At 41.6% G+C, this 15,523-nt stretch overlaps 1 protein-coding gene across 1 annotated transcript in view; it reads left to right on the forward strand.

Moving 5' to 3' along the window:
* Positions 1–723: 723 nt before the first annotated feature.
* Positions 724–15,523, forward strand: part of LOC149463049 (filamin-B-like) — a gene marked incomplete at its 3' end in the record, with an annotated part of 254,729 nt that continues 239,929 nt past the window's right edge. The window contains exon 1 of the mRNA XM_089676035.1: positions 724–1,043. Within this exon, the coding sequence (XP_089532161.1) occupies positions 752–1,043 (292 nt within the window). The remainder of the gene's footprint in view (positions 1,044–15,523) is intronic.

The raw sequence follows: 15,523 nt of genomic DNA on the forward strand, positions 1-15,523 counted from the left end.
TGTTAACAATAATACAAGATTTTTTTAATCAGATGTTTTATTAAATCAATACATGCAGAGGTACGGCTCCCAAATTAAATTACAAATTTTTTAACAAATAATAATAATGCATCAAACACAAAACAATAATAATAATACAAGATTTTTTTTTAATTAGATGTTTTATTAAATCAATAAATGCAAAGGTATAGCTCCCAAATTAAATTACAAATGTTTTAAATAATAAAATTAATTCAGTAACCACAAAATAATAATAAAATATAATAATAATAAAAGATTTTTTAATCAGATTTTTTTTTCAAATCGACAAATGCAGAGGTACAGCTCCCAAACTAATTTTACAAATGTTTTGACTACTACTAATAATAACAACGATAATAATACCAACCTACAAGTTTTTAAAGCATTTTTTAAATCAACAAATGCATATTTATAGCTCTCGAAGTAAATGAAATAGTAATAATAATAACAATAATAAAAGTTATTATTATTATGATCATTGTATTATCACACGTGTGTTGTCACTGATGGAATGCAGAGGAGAGGTCTCGGGCTGTCAGTAGCCGTTGTGTAGTCCGGCCCCCAGCAGGTGGCACCGCTCACCCAGCAATGGATGATCCGAGGTGGGAGAACCTGGATAGGGGGGCGGAGTCCGGTCGCACATGTGCAGAAATAGCCGATCCGGCGACAGCGGCATTCAGCTCCAGCATACGGACTCATTGCAGCGCTCTGTTCCTCCATCTCCCGCACGATGCCGGTGACCGAGAAGGACCTGGCGGAGGACGCTCCATGGAAGAAGATCCAGCAGAATACTTTCACCCGCTGGTGTAACGAGCACCTGAAATGTGTGAACAAGAGGATCGGAAACCTGCAGACCGACCTGAGCGATGGACTCCGACTGATTGCCCTACTGGAGGTGCTGAGCCAGAAGAGGATGTACAGAAAGTACCACCAGAGACCCACCTTTAGCCAGATGCAGTTGGAGAATGTCTCTGTGGCTCTGGAGTTCCTGGAGAAGGAGAACATCAAGTTGGTGTCCATAGGTGAGTCGTCTCCTTCCAGGTGGACGTAGGTGGGTCGTCTCCTTCCAGGTGGACGTAGGTGGGTCGTCTCCTTCCAGGTGGACGTAGGTGGGTCGTCTCCTTCCAGGTGGACGTAGGTGGGTCGTCTCCTTCCAGGTGGACGTAGGTGGGTCGTCTCCTTCCAGGTGGACGTAGGTGGGTCGTCTCCTTCCAGGTGGACGTAGGTGGGTCGTCTCCTTCCAGGTGGACGTAGGTGGGTCGTCTCCTTCCAGGTGGACGTAGGCGTCAAAAGTTGGGTCACATCCTTTCTAGTGTCCGTAGGTGGGTCGTCTCCATAGGTCGGATGTGTCTGTAAGTGGGTTATCTCCTTCCAGGTGCCTATAGATGCATCATCTCCTTACAGGTGCCCATAGATGGGTTGTATCCATAGGTGGTTGTGTCTGTAGGTGGGTCATCTCTTTCCAGGTGACTATAGGTGGATCACCTTCCAGGTGTCCATAGGTGAGTTGTATCTATATGTGGGTCATCTCCTTTCAGGTGCCTATAGATGAGGCATATCCTTCCAGGTGTCCATAGGTGGTTGTGCCTGTAGGAGGGGCGTCTCCTTCCAGGTGCCCATAGGAGGGATGTATCCATAGGTGGGTAGACTCTTTTCAGGTATCCATATGTGAGTAGGTTCTTTTAAGGTATCCATAGGGTGGGTCGTCTCCTTTCAAGTGCCCATAGGTGGGTCGCATCTGTAGGTGAGTCATCTCCTTCCAGGTGTCCACAGATAGTTTGTGCCCATAGATGGTTTGTCTTCTTCCAGGTGCCCGTAGGTGGGTCGCATCTGTAGGTGGGAAGTCTCCAACCAGATGTCGATAGGTGAGTTTTTTTTCCTTAGATGAGTGGAGTCCATAGGTGGGTCGCCTCCTTTCAGGTGTCCATAGGTGGGTCGCCTCCTTTCAGGTGTCTAGAGGTCGCCAACACTGAGGAAGGATTTAGTAGAACTTTTAGTTTGGGTTCTGTCATTGCTGTCACCATCTACAGAGCCAGAGAAGGTTGAACCCAAGCCAGGAGTTCATTCATTCCTGCAGAGTAGAATTGTATCGGTCTCATGGGAAGGGGTTAAATGTCTCCATAACACTGGAAGACCGGGTAGGGCACATCTTTCTCAATGTTCAGGACATAAACCAGGATCACTTGCCTCCCATGATGTGAACCTGTGAAATGCATCATTCCTGACTCATTAATCTGTTCGGTTTTAATAGTATTTTGATTAGTTGGGTTAATGAGCCTTACTGTCTGTTTTCTAAAGCCTATCTAATGTCGTGTTTTATTTAGTTTTTTTGCTGTCTTCCATTGCAAAGATTTCTCTCTTCTCCCTCCCCTATAGACAGACCGTGCCATCAGAACAGGTGTGTCCTCTGTAATCTCCTCTATTCCTGCTCCAGTGACAACTCAGAATAGGAATTCCCTCACCATGTTCTGAGTGCACTTCTCCAGGGGAGACACAGACCGCAATTAAAACCTGACAGGGCTGCTAACTCTTCCCAACGCTGTCCAAAACACAAATAGTTTGGACTTGGCATGCACTGTAATGGGAAGGGGTTAAATGACTCAATGATTGAGCAGGCATTGTAATTCCTAAAGGCCTCATGCACCCTGTGCATCAAAAATGCCACTTTTAAGGGCGTTTTTACTTCCTTTTTTTTCCTGTCTCTTAACGCTATTCCATGTTAGCCTATGTGTCAATGCACACAGGCGTTTAGAGGCAGGAAGAAATGCAGTCGGTCCGTTCAGGAGAAGAGCGCGTTAAAAAAGTGGCTAAACACTCTTTTTGCTCTAGGCACATCAAGCGCTTGTGTGTTCATTTCAGTGGCCAGAATAAATGAATATTCTGGCCAATTAAATGAAAATGCAAGCACTTGATGCGCCTAATCGTGTTTGCAAAAATGCAGTTTTTCTCTTGCCAGGGGAAGAGCTGGGCAAACACCTTAGTGTGTATGAGGCCTTATTGTTCAATCAGGGTCACTTACCTCCTACAATGTGAACCTGCACTGTGAACTCCATGACCCAGGTTTTCGGCGTAGGGAACGTTGAGTTCTTTGTCAATGAGAATAGGGCCCGCTTACACTAGGAACTGCATGTGAATCGCACAGGAACGTTGTGTGGTTTCTGTGCAATTCATTTTATTTTAAAATGGGCTGAAATCGCACCGCAGTAGTAGTGTATGCACTATTTCTGGAAACGCACTGCAACCGGAACAAAAGTACCACGTGATCCAGTGCTGGCAACCTGCGTTTGGAGTGTCGTTAATTTTGCACTGACTCCCACTGCAGATCGCAAGGGCAACCGATAGAAATGTGTTGTGGGAAATGGGCACGGAACGCAGGTCTTCTGCACTGCATTCTTGCCTTAGCAGCCCTTTATTGTCTTTTATAAACACTTTGTGATGATTGATATCTTTATATTCGCCCCGCTTATACTAAGATGGATTTGTCAGTTTGATTTTTACTTTTGTGATCCAATATAGTAATATACTATTCTAGTATTGATCTACTCTGTGATCCAGTGTATTGATATACTCTTAGTGACCATGGTGTGTTGATGCTCTTGTGGGGGGATCCCCGTGTGTCAGTGCAATCTCGAGGATCCCTGTGTGTCTATGTGCTATGTATGATCCATAGATCTTCTCCATGCTCTAGTACGTGTCTGCTTGCTGTCTACACCTGGCACGGTGATCAGACAGGTATGTGTGGTAGGCCTTGCCCCTCGCTCACCTGTTGTTTTGTTATGGCAGCCCTGTGACCTCTGTCTGTGTCACACTTGGCTCTTCTGTGTGGTGAGAGGATGTGTGGAATGATTACAAGGCCTTTGTCTGGATCCCTTGTCCTGTGTGTTATGAGAAAGGTGCGGGAAACTTCTCCAGCCGGTGTGCAGGTGAGGCAGGGTGTGGTCTGCACACAGGTAGAAGAGCTGGGTGCAGGTCTGCTGCAATGCCTGATCACCATTTTCTTTGAGCTTTAATGCTAGAAAGGGTTAATGTTCAGTGTTTATTTGTTTTTCCTTTCTGTGTTGGCTTCTGATATTTAGACCTGGTATGTAGCGAGAAGCGTGTGGGGCGATTGTATAAAATGCAGCTAAACAAATGATTGCAAAGGGCAATTACACCTGGAATGTGGCAAGGAGAGTCCCTATGTCCTTGACTTTATGTGCCGACAGAATTCTGCAGTGTTTTATCCTGTGGCCAGCAAGATATTTAAAGGTCACCTGTCCTGATGCAAAAGACCTGTGTGAGATGCCTCTGATGGAATCTGACCTTCTTTGACTACTTAATAGTGTGTGTATTTATTTTTTTTTTTTTTTTAGGGCAGTGAAGCTGCATTTACTCAGCTGCTCTGTTTAATGACCATGCTGCTCCTGAAGTGTATCTAAACCTTCTCTTTTTTTTTTACATCTTGGATGAAGCCAGGAAGGATTAGAACACCTGTCAGGTTTTGATTCCTGTCCATGTCTTGTTTGTTTTTGTCATTGGTCTGAAAGCAAGGGAAAATTCTAAACTGTCACCAGCAACAGGATCAGAGTGGATATTTGTCTAAGGCTTGATTCACACCTACAGGTGCGACTAAGTGCGTGCGTATTTTCAGCACTCCTGCGTGTTGCATGTGGGGAAAGGGAAAATGTCACTGGCACACCGAGAATCACCAATATGGGTCCAAATGTTTTAATGAACGATCACATAGTTACAGAAAGGCAACGTGACATCACATGCCTGATGAAGGGGTCCTGCGATACTCCGAAACATTGCCTTGCTGTAACTATGTGATCGTTCATTCAAACTTTTGGACCCATATTGGTGATCCTCGGTTTTCTGGTGACATTTTCCCTTGCTGATTCTGTTCGGTTCCAGCCGACAGTTGCTGCAGCACCGACTTATACACACAGCCATTTTTAACACAGGAACGTGTGCGTTTGGATTGTACGCTTGCATGTAGGGCAGTCTATTCAATCCAGTCTTACACTTTTTTTTTTTTTTTAAATGCACCACACTGAAGCATGTGGTGCTGACGAACATGTTGCAGATGTGTTGGGGTACCATTAGCAACTGACACTGCCATGCGTCTGCTAATGGGCATCGCATTTCTATGCGTGTTGGGAAAGTGTCCGATTTTGTGCCGGCTTCCAACATGAATAGATGTGAACGTAGCTAAGGGAGCATTTCCATAAACTTTAGGTCCACCCTTTAAGACCACGTAACATGTGATACCCGTGTTTAAGGCTAGGTTCACACCTATGCAGGTTGCGTTTGAGCTGTTTATGCGTTGCATTTTGCAGCTGCGTTTTTGCACTTGCGTTTTTGATGCGTGTGGGTTTTTTTTTTTTTTTTTTTTTTTAATTTTCTTGTTGCTAGGCAGATTTAAAAGGCACAAATGCATCAAAAACTCAAACATGCTTTTCTGCAGCATTTCCATTGAAGTGTATAAAAACAAAAATGCAACTTTTTGCGTTCCAAAGTCCCTGACCCTTTCCAAAAAAACGCACCAGGTGAAAACACGGAGATGTGAACCTGTCCCATAGGAAATCATGTTAAATGGACTGTACTGTATTTCTGCAAAACCTAGCATGGTGTCAAGCAGACCACACCCCCCAAATGGATCTCACCCACCTATTAGGGGGTTCTTCAAAATGATTGGTAGCCAGTGGGATAAGCTCTTGATCATGTGACAGCCAATTAGTGGTCACATGATTGCTGATCCTCCCAGTCCCCTTGTGCACAGGTCCTATTAAAAGGTACGCCAGGGCTGGTTGGGAAGGAGTTAAAGCCATTCCTGTTGTGGGGACAGGGGAATGCAAAACAATGTGGACTGTTCATTTGCCATAGAAGGTTCAGTTTCAAATGAGTCATTCTGGGGCTGGAGTGTTTTTGTTTTTGTTTTTTGTTTTTTGTTTTTTTTGTGCATGTTGTGTGTTTTTTGGTTGTTTGTTTTTGTGCTACAGTTATTTTGCAAACCACTTGTCAAGTACTTGAAGTGTGGATGAGCTGAGAGAAAAGCCTGGCACGTTGATGATTGCTGATATATTATTGTACAATGGAAGTGCAGACACAGATAAATCCTTCAGCACTTTCACTGAACACTTGTGTTAGAGTGCAGTTGTGTTCTCTGACACTGGAGACTGCGATAAAGAAATAATTCTCTTCTTTACCGCCAAAAACTGTGACTGAACTTGACTGGTGTGTGGAGAGGGAGCTGACAATACCGTATCCCCACAGGGCCTACATATGGCAGAAAATTGTACAGAGTCTGAATGTGTCAAAGCCTATGGCTTGTATACGCAGAGCGTGCGGTGAATTTAGCGTCTGTTTTTTAATTACTTTGGCGTTGGAGCAATATATTTTTTGCACACATGTAGCATTTTTGGCCGTAAAATGACTTTTAACCAAGAACATTCTATATTTTCTGAAAGCATAGAGCCCATAGAATTAAGAGATGATAGTAGCAATTTTTTATCTTGTCCAATATAAGCGCAACTGTTTATCAAATGCATATTTTCAGAAAATTATAATAAAATTTAGCGGACATAAACCTAATACTTTTTTTTTTTTTTTTTTTTGGGAAAATATAAAAGTTGGGGTTGCGTTGAGTAAATGGATACCAAACATGTCAAGGCTCTTAAAATTGCATGCACCTGTGATATTGCTAAAGTACGATACCCAAAAATGACCATAGGTGACCCTTTAAAAGCCATTATTAGTCATCAGTTTAGCATTACCTGGGAACTCTGGCGCTAGAATCATTTTCGGTAATACGTGAGGTTTGTGGTGTACACACATGTGCATACCCTGGGTGTGTGTTTGCATATGTGGCTGTGTGCGGGGCAATGGTGGTTATGGTTACTATCTTCTTCTCCCCCCCCCCCCCCCTTTTTTTTTTTTTTTCTAGGCAAATTTTTAACGTAACATTCATCAAAAATGCAATACATGCTTTTCTGCAGCATTCCCATTGAAGTCTACAGAACCAAAAAGTCCCTGACCCTTTCCAAAAATTGCATCGGGTGAAAATGCAGAGATGTGTACCTGTCCCATAGGAAGTCATGTTAAATGGACTGTACTGTTTTTCTGCAAAATGCTGCAGAAAACACTTTGGTGTGAACCTAGGGTAAGAGTGGAAAGAGCCCAGGAACTATGCAGTTGGGAGGGGGGGTGTTGGACACACCATGCTATCTGCATAGTGAAATTAATAGGTGGCTTTACAGCCACCAGATCACTTTCAAGCCAGGAGCTGGATTAGAAAAGCCGTCGCAAGCCTTCTTCACCTTGTACTTAAAGGGATTAGAGTGTCAAGGGGTGGTTGTTTTTTTTTTTTTTTTTTTTTTATACTCTAATGCATGACCTTTTTAAAGAGGCTCAAGCCAGAGTGGGGAAACCACAGTGTGTAGCAGGGAGACTGATATTCTGCATCTCCGGAGACGTAAGATATACTTGCAACAAAGTGGCAGGATTTAAAAAAACAAAAAAAAACAAATTTATGTTAATTTTTCATTTAGCAGGTAGGTAAGCTTCACCTTCAGGAGCATGTTACAGGTTCCACCCGTTTTTAGGGTGGAGCGTGTAACATGTTCTCAGTGCTGCAGACCCTCCCTCCCTGCTGATCGCTGGTGCAATGCTTTACAGGCTCCTGCAACCAGAAATAATAGAAACACATTTTTTTTTTTACCTGCAAAAAAATGTGCATTTATTCTTTTTGTGCAAAAGGTGAACTTGTCCTTTCAGAAGCCAAGGTCTGTGAGCTCATGAATGCTTTGTGTACTAGGAGCTGGACTTTGTTCTGTATAGCTGTTTTCCCTTCAGCACTGTGTCTGCCTGATAAGAGGCCTGTCCTTTGAAGCTGCTACTTGTAACAAAGTTGGATTAATTCTGGGTGCCTAAGGAACTGTACGCCTTCCACAGCAATCCTTAGGGCTCATTTGTACGGTGACAGAGAACCAGCCCCCTGCATAAATCCGTGACACAATGCTTCTGTAATCTGATCACCACTCATCCCGTGTTTGCATGTAGGGATGGATGAGCAGCCCTGGACACAAACTGTCTTCAGGGGTGCACATCTGTCTCTGTACGTAACTAAACGCATGGATGTGCAGTTACCATCGTACAGCCATTGCCTGTCATTGACTAGTATAGGTCGTCGTATGCATACTACTGTCCGTGCCTCCAAGCAGTCTCAGGTTGGTCGTGACTTTCCCAACTTTTTTTTTTTTGTCTTGTGGTCTCATGTACAGGGAGTTTGTCCTGCTCACCTACACTAAACCCTACCCTACACTATTGTATACTACTCCATATGACGGAACTCTGCACAACGCTACTCTACTACTACACTGCTCTGCAATAAATTATATACTACTTAGAAGTGGTGGTCTTGACTTCATCTTCACTGATGTCACAGCAGCTGTTGTCTGAGTCTAGGAATCTAAATAAACAGAAAAGAAGTTATCCATAGAAAACCAAATGGGAATGACAAAATTCATCAATTTCATAGAAAAACCCAAGGTTGATGAGGTCTTCCCTATGGAGGGTGGGAATTTCCCAGAAGTTGATCCTCCAGTGCTCTCTTCTGTCTGCATCCTGTGGAAGAAAAAAAATAAAAAATTGGTGGAAGCAGGTTAGGGTTGTCGGCAACCACAATGTGGTCCATTGTAGAACGACTTCTGTGGGTGTAGTTTGTGTTCGCTCGTCTGTTGAAGAGTAATAGGAGAATTTCACGTGTGACAGTTTACCAGCCATAGGTAAACCTGAAAATTGGAGATAATTTCTGACTGTTCAGATTCGAATGACTAGATAAATTGGAACTAAGCCTTCTTAATCTTCTACTCGCAGAGAACAGTGCAATCTATAGTACATCATCATGCTAATGCAGGTGGATTTGATTTAAATCAAGTTAATTTAAGGCTCCATGTACACGAGCCCTCTCTGACCACCGGCCGCGGGAAAATGCAAATTGTGGCAAAATCACGGTTGCTGCAGTTTTGCCACGATTTGCCTTTTCCCACAGTCCGTGGTCAAAACGCTCCTATCCTGAACGTGATTCTTCCACGTTCCTATCCTGAACGCGATTCTTCCACGTTCAGGAGGCTGGTTTAACCTCCCCTAAGCGTGGCAGCTCCTAAACTCTGCTTAAAGCTTGTGTACATGGACACAGGCTTTTATGGACTTGAGTTTAGGAGATTTGGCAAAAAAATACCAAAAGCTCCTAAACTCGAGTTTAAGAGCTGCTCATGTACATGAGCCCTTAATCGCTAGTGAAAAGACTTGATTGAAATCATAATTTGTAAAGAGCAACCGTCATCTCTGTCCTGCAGCGGCTCCTCTTCTGACCTGCTGTTGACTCACCGACAGTCTCCTGGGATGCTGGTGATGCGACAGTGACACAACAAGGTGAGGGATGTGGTGGCAGCAGGTGAGTAGATGCCTGCTAACAGGTGCTGCCATGATGGATCTAAAATGACTGGTGCTCTTTAAATGTAAGGAATCCTACTCATTCTTGCTGGTAGTTAGAATTTTTAATATTTGCAAACCAAATGAAGGTTTCCTTTTTATAGAATAATAAGCTGTCAGGTTAGTAAAACAGCGATATCACAACCGATTTTAGGTTAATCACACATAGCTGGAGAACTACTCAAAAATTGTTTTTTTTTTTTCCAAGGGTTTTTTCTCATGGTTACTGTGAAATTGTGTGAATGCATTAATGCAGTGCATGTTATCTCCGCTTGGATTCATTTGAATGTGTTTACCAAAAATGTAAACCTTGCAGAATATACAGCCTCATGCTACATAACTAAACTCCATTTCATGCTGAACAAACTAAAATATTAATGTATCAAATAGAAAACTATCTTTAGATTTTTTTTTTTTTACTCAAAGTATTTTATTAAAATTTTATATAAATCAAAAAAATCAGATTTTAAAAAAAAAAAAAAAAAAAAAAAATTTTTTTTTTTTATCCACCCTTTTGCTAACAGCTGCTAAGCATCAACATTTTAAATTGTGCATGTCTCTGAAATGGCATATACTATGGTTCCTGAAATTGTCTATAGGCTACCCTTTAAAAGCATTCATAGGTTATCCCTTTTTAGAGCTAAACGTGAGCTCTGGTACTAGAATTATTTCCCTCGCTATTAAATTACCAGCAATACCTCATATATGATGCAACCACTTTTACGTGTGTGTCCGGGACCTACGTGCACATTTGCTTTTGTGCGTGAGCATGGGGTGGCAAGGGTGCTTTAAATTCTTTTTATATAAATTTTATTTCTTTTTGATTTTTAAAAGGAAAAAAAAATTTCAGTTATTGCTAACAGAGGTGAACAGGACCCCTTGCGATCGCTTTGGGCAAGTAACAGGACTCCTTATGCAAAAATCAGGGGTCTGTTAAACCCCTGACCCCTTCCATGCCCTCTGACAGCTGGTCAAACAGAGGTCCAAATTTTAGTGCACACAAGCACAATATAATGTAATACACAATTTTTTGCTCAATATAAAAGATGTCGAGTAAATTGATATCTAACATGTCAAAATTTAAAGTTGTGCATGCCTGTAAAATGGCAACAAACTACGGTGCCTAAAATTGCCCATAGGCAATGCTTTAAAACCCTTTACAGGTTATACGTTTATAGTTACCCTGGGGGTACACTGCAATTTAGGGCCAATTTCACAGTAAAAATCCTTTAGTAGGTTAATACACATATGAGATATGAAATATATATGAGAATTGTTTTAGAGGTTTGCCAGGAGTTCCGCTTTAAGTAATTTTAGACCGAATTGCATACCAATTGACAATAGTGATAGTGGGACTGCCAGCAGAAGGATGCACAGAACTCCTATGTAACCCCTTGTCGGTAAAAATGGCCCTCACCCGGATGCACACTCGTATCCCCCCATGTGAATGAAGCCTAACAAGATCAATGGAGCTGATTTCCATGTTTATGGGGGGTGTTGCCTGTATAACTAGTCAGATCTAAGCTGTATATTTTTTTTTTTTTTTTTTTTTTTTTTCAGATTCTGGTTTGCCAATAAATCTGATCTTTGTTTGCTGTAGGCAGCATGACTAATTTTGTCATTTTATGAACACGCCCGTCTGTTGGGACATAGTGCCTGATACAGGTGCAGCAAGTTGATGACTATATAAGTGCCTGTCTAGTGTTCAGACCTCATCTGACTCTCCACATCAGACCATTTTTGCCCCATAACTAGACATCTGTAGTCTTTAGATATTTCCAAAGTTCAGGATACAAGGCAGACAGGAGTACCTGGTTAGTCATTAAAGCTGTAGAAAAACTGACATCTACATGAACGATTCAGAGGTGCCCATAAAATGTGTCTGAAGTTGTATAGTATGTTAAATGTTCTGGTTTCTGCAGTAAGGCAGTGCAGAGTAATAGAGAAAAACAAAACAGAGGGCGCACAGGCCTTGTGCATTACCTTTTTAAAAGTTATGTTTATTACATTTAAAAAAAAGGTATTCTACTCCCAAACGTACATGAATATAAGCAGATCATATGACCCCGCTCTGTCCAATTCACACTGCGTTTCTGAATAGTGATGAGAATGATAGACATCCAAAATGGTTGACGCGTTTTCAAGGATTAGCCTCTTCCTCAGAGCCCCTTGTTTTTCTCTATTAGTACTTTTGCACTCCCCGGTTCTTTGAAGGCAGCAAGGCATGCATATTCCAAGACATTCGTTGTGTGATCCCTATGACATAGTCCATCCCTAAAAGCAGGCATATTTGGGTTTTCCACATTCACATCAGTGTAGAGTAATACCTTGAACACACAGGGCTCTAAACTTACCACTCGCTAAATTGCTCATCCTCGTCCAGCTGCGACCTGCCATAGCCTTTGACCGCATAGCATGTTGAGGGGACAAATACCATTGTCTCCAATGGAACTTTGATGCAGCTGTACACTTAAACATTAATGTATATAAAAAAAAAAATTCATACAGATTCCATTAAAAATCATAGCAATACAAATAGGATCGTTAGGCTCTGACATTCAAACTGTATATTCTTAAACAACTTGTGCCTCCTGGGCATGAATTACAATGAGAAAATGGCATGAGCCACTTGAATGTACTCATGATATACAGTCTATCCCCCAACAACTTGTGCCTCTGGTCTTAAATTACAGTAACATGGCATGAGCCACTTGAGTGTACGTATGATATACAGTCTAGTCCAATGCGTTTCAGCTAATATAATCTTCATCAGGGAGAATATGGAGGTACTTTAATTGCCAGAACGCATAAAGAGGTCGTTCAACATCAACTTGGAAGACCATAGAGGCAGCACAGCTGTGTACCATGAGTCAGCATTAACCCCCAAAACCAAATGGGAAGGGAATCCTAAACCTCAGCCGTAGAGAATTCTATCTTGCATGGGCGGAGGCAAGAGATAATTGGAAAACCATTTAGGGTAGATGGCATAAAGACATAGCTTAGAAATGTAATCTAGCCCCAGGAGAGATGGAGATTCATGTCTGAGTTCTCAGAAGCCTCCTGCTTGTGCCTGAATTTTGTATTGTATGGCCCCAGATGCTTGTGTGACCTTAAAGAGAAACTAAATCCATTGATTTAATGGTTAACATTCAAAGTATGTGGTATATGATAATTGTCACAGTTGCTTGTACTTTTGTCAAGCTGTCAAATGGCTGGTTTTGTAACTGATTGTATGTGCACCGCCATGGCAGATCAGACAGAGGATAAGATGGCAGCTACCTTGGCTCTAAAGCAGGGGACTCCAAACTGCAGGCCAGATGTGGCCCTTTGCCTTTATCCGGCCCTCTGGGCACTTTTCCTCAGGGCACTTCTCCAGCTGACACAATTAATGAGGCTCTATTACGACCACTGACCTCATCAATGAGGTGCTATTCCTTCCCACTGGCACCATGGATGGGGCGCTATTCCTTCCCACTGGCACCATGGATGGGGCGCTATTCCTTCCCACTGGCACCATGGATGGGGCATTTTCGGCTCCCATTGACCAGTCTGGCCCTCCTAAAGTAAGTTTGGAGTCCCCTGCTCTAAAGGATACGAGGGTTTAGTTCCATATTAGCTATGCCAATGTTGTCTTGTGTTTTGCTTTACATTCCGCCTGCTAGCACATGTGCAGCGTATCCGACAGTCGAGGCATGGCTATGGTGGTAACTGCCACAGTTGTCAGTGGGCTTATGTCGGCTCTGAACTGATCAGTCAGGCCCTCAAATGGTTAAATATAGGCTAAACGTCTTCAGTTACAAACACGTGAGAGATTTTGTTCCAATTTTAGTCTGTTTTGAAATCTTGCATAACACCATCCCAATGAAAATATGCCATCGTCCCTGGTCACAGTGGTGTGACTTGTCATGCGATTTTGATAGTTTCAAGTCTCACCCTATTGTCAGCAATGGAAGCTGACAAATCTGTGTTTTTTTTTTTTTTTTTTTTTTTTTTTTTTTTTAAATTGTTAAGTAGCTCATGCACTACGTGATTGTGGAATTTTTGTGTCGTCTGCTTGTGTTTTGATCTCATTGCTTTTAGCTTGGCGACGACTCTTTTAAGCCTCTGCTTGTTGGCCTTCTAGGTTTATAGGCCTATTTATCATTTATGACACACAGCATTTCTGTCAGTTTTCTAGTAAATAAGATTTTGTTTCTGACAAACACAAACATGCATTACTATGGAGATCTGCCTGAGGAAATGGGAGGAGCCGTGGTACAAATGTCTGAAATGACCCGTATCATAAATCCATGAGTTTCATGTCACACAGACCAAAGTTTCAGATGGTTTCTTGCTGCTGAAAGGCTAGTGTATAAGTAATGGCTGGCCTGATAAAGAATATACCATCTCCGTGCATCAAGTTCTGTCCTGCTCTGGTATTTGTATACAGATTCTCAATCTGCCGCACAAAAAACAATATTAAACAAAAGCAGCGATAGGGATTTATTATCAAAAGGCAGCTTCATAAATTCCTCTATTGGCTGCTTTAAAGAAGCACTGTGAAAAAACAATGACCGCTTCTTAAAGCTGCCCCCCACTAATATATATATATATATATATATATATATATATATATATATATATATATATATATATATATATAATAATTTTTGTAAACAATGCAATATAAAAGTATTTAGGGAAGCAATCGCTCTCCATCATATCAAGGTGCTCCCGTTCCTGCACCATGGCTTTAAAAAAATAACGCCGTTGTCTTCCTCCTTCTGTGCTGCCCCATCAATGACATTACTGCTTCACATCGAGTGTATTGTCGTACTGTGCCTGCACTAAATGAGATGCATGGTGTTCTACAACATTACATTTATCTGGTGAAGAATGGGGGAAAAAGGAAAAAAAAAAAAAAAAACTCCCACCCCCAGAGATCTTTCAAGATTTTGAGAGTTGGGTTACTGTCATAGATCTGCGGCAAAAATGCATATGCATTTTTGCAGCGTTCGTGGTGCATTTTTAAACATGACATGTGACTCACTGCATCACGGGGTGTGTTTTTGATGCATTTATGATGTGTTTTTTCCTTGTTAAATCCCCCGGCTTGGTTTTTTTTTTTTTTTTTTTTTTATATATATATATATATATATATATATATATATATATATATACTGTATATCCGTTGGGCATATCACAATATTTGGACTGTTCTTTTCGTACATGCTTGCTCTGCTCACAGTCCTTGTATCACAAAATTAAAGAAATTCTGAAACTGAAAATTTGTTTTCTCTCCAACGGTAACTGTCACCGATTTTTGAAAAACTATCTTGGTTTCCTACCCAGGGTACTAGGTGCACAGTTCACAAATACATAAAAATCAAATAGACTTTACTTATTGACAGGCAGGCTAACGTACATCTAATTTTTGATACAAATTTGATAAATGCCCCTCAAAGTTTTTAGCTTTCCTGCTTCTGTCATTAAGTTGACCCATCCCTGTTATTGGCGGCTCTGTTCAACAGGTCCGATAAATCCACTGTTGGTCCTTTTTTTACAGCACACTGGTGGGTCTTGTACAATGCTTATGCATTGGTTTAGTGCACATGCACTTCAAATAGGTTATTGTATATGTTGGAGAGCTGGATGCTTGGATTGTATAAAGGATTGCAGAACATAAGCTATATGCAAACAGAGGATGTATCCGTGTTTAATTCTCTAAAAGCATAGGTAATGTTTAGATAAGCCGTTATCTATGTAGGTCAATGTGCCTCTTATGGTCAGAACTTCCGCATTGAATGAGAATGCAGATTTGAAATGAAACAAAGGCAGGGCTCCTTATCCACATACAACCCCTGGCAAAAAGTATGGAAATGCCACTCTTGGAAAATGTTCATTCAATTGTTTAATTGTGTAGAAAAAACAATCGGACCTGCCTCAAGACTATTTAAACTTGCCATTCCAACCTTCTTGCTTTACAAAACACTTAAAGAAAACTGTAGTCAATTGCAACTGTGTTTGCAGATCAAGTAGAGGGGAAAAA

The sequence above is a fragment of the Staurois parvus genome, unplaced genomic scaffold (genome assembly GCF_062004578.1).
Source record: "Staurois parvus isolate SC_StPar_1 unplaced genomic scaffold, SC_StPar_1.0 ptg000162l, whole genome shotgun sequence".
In the NCBI taxonomy this organism is placed as follows: domain Eukaryota; kingdom Metazoa; phylum Chordata; class Amphibia; order Anura; family Ranidae; genus Staurois; species Staurois parvus.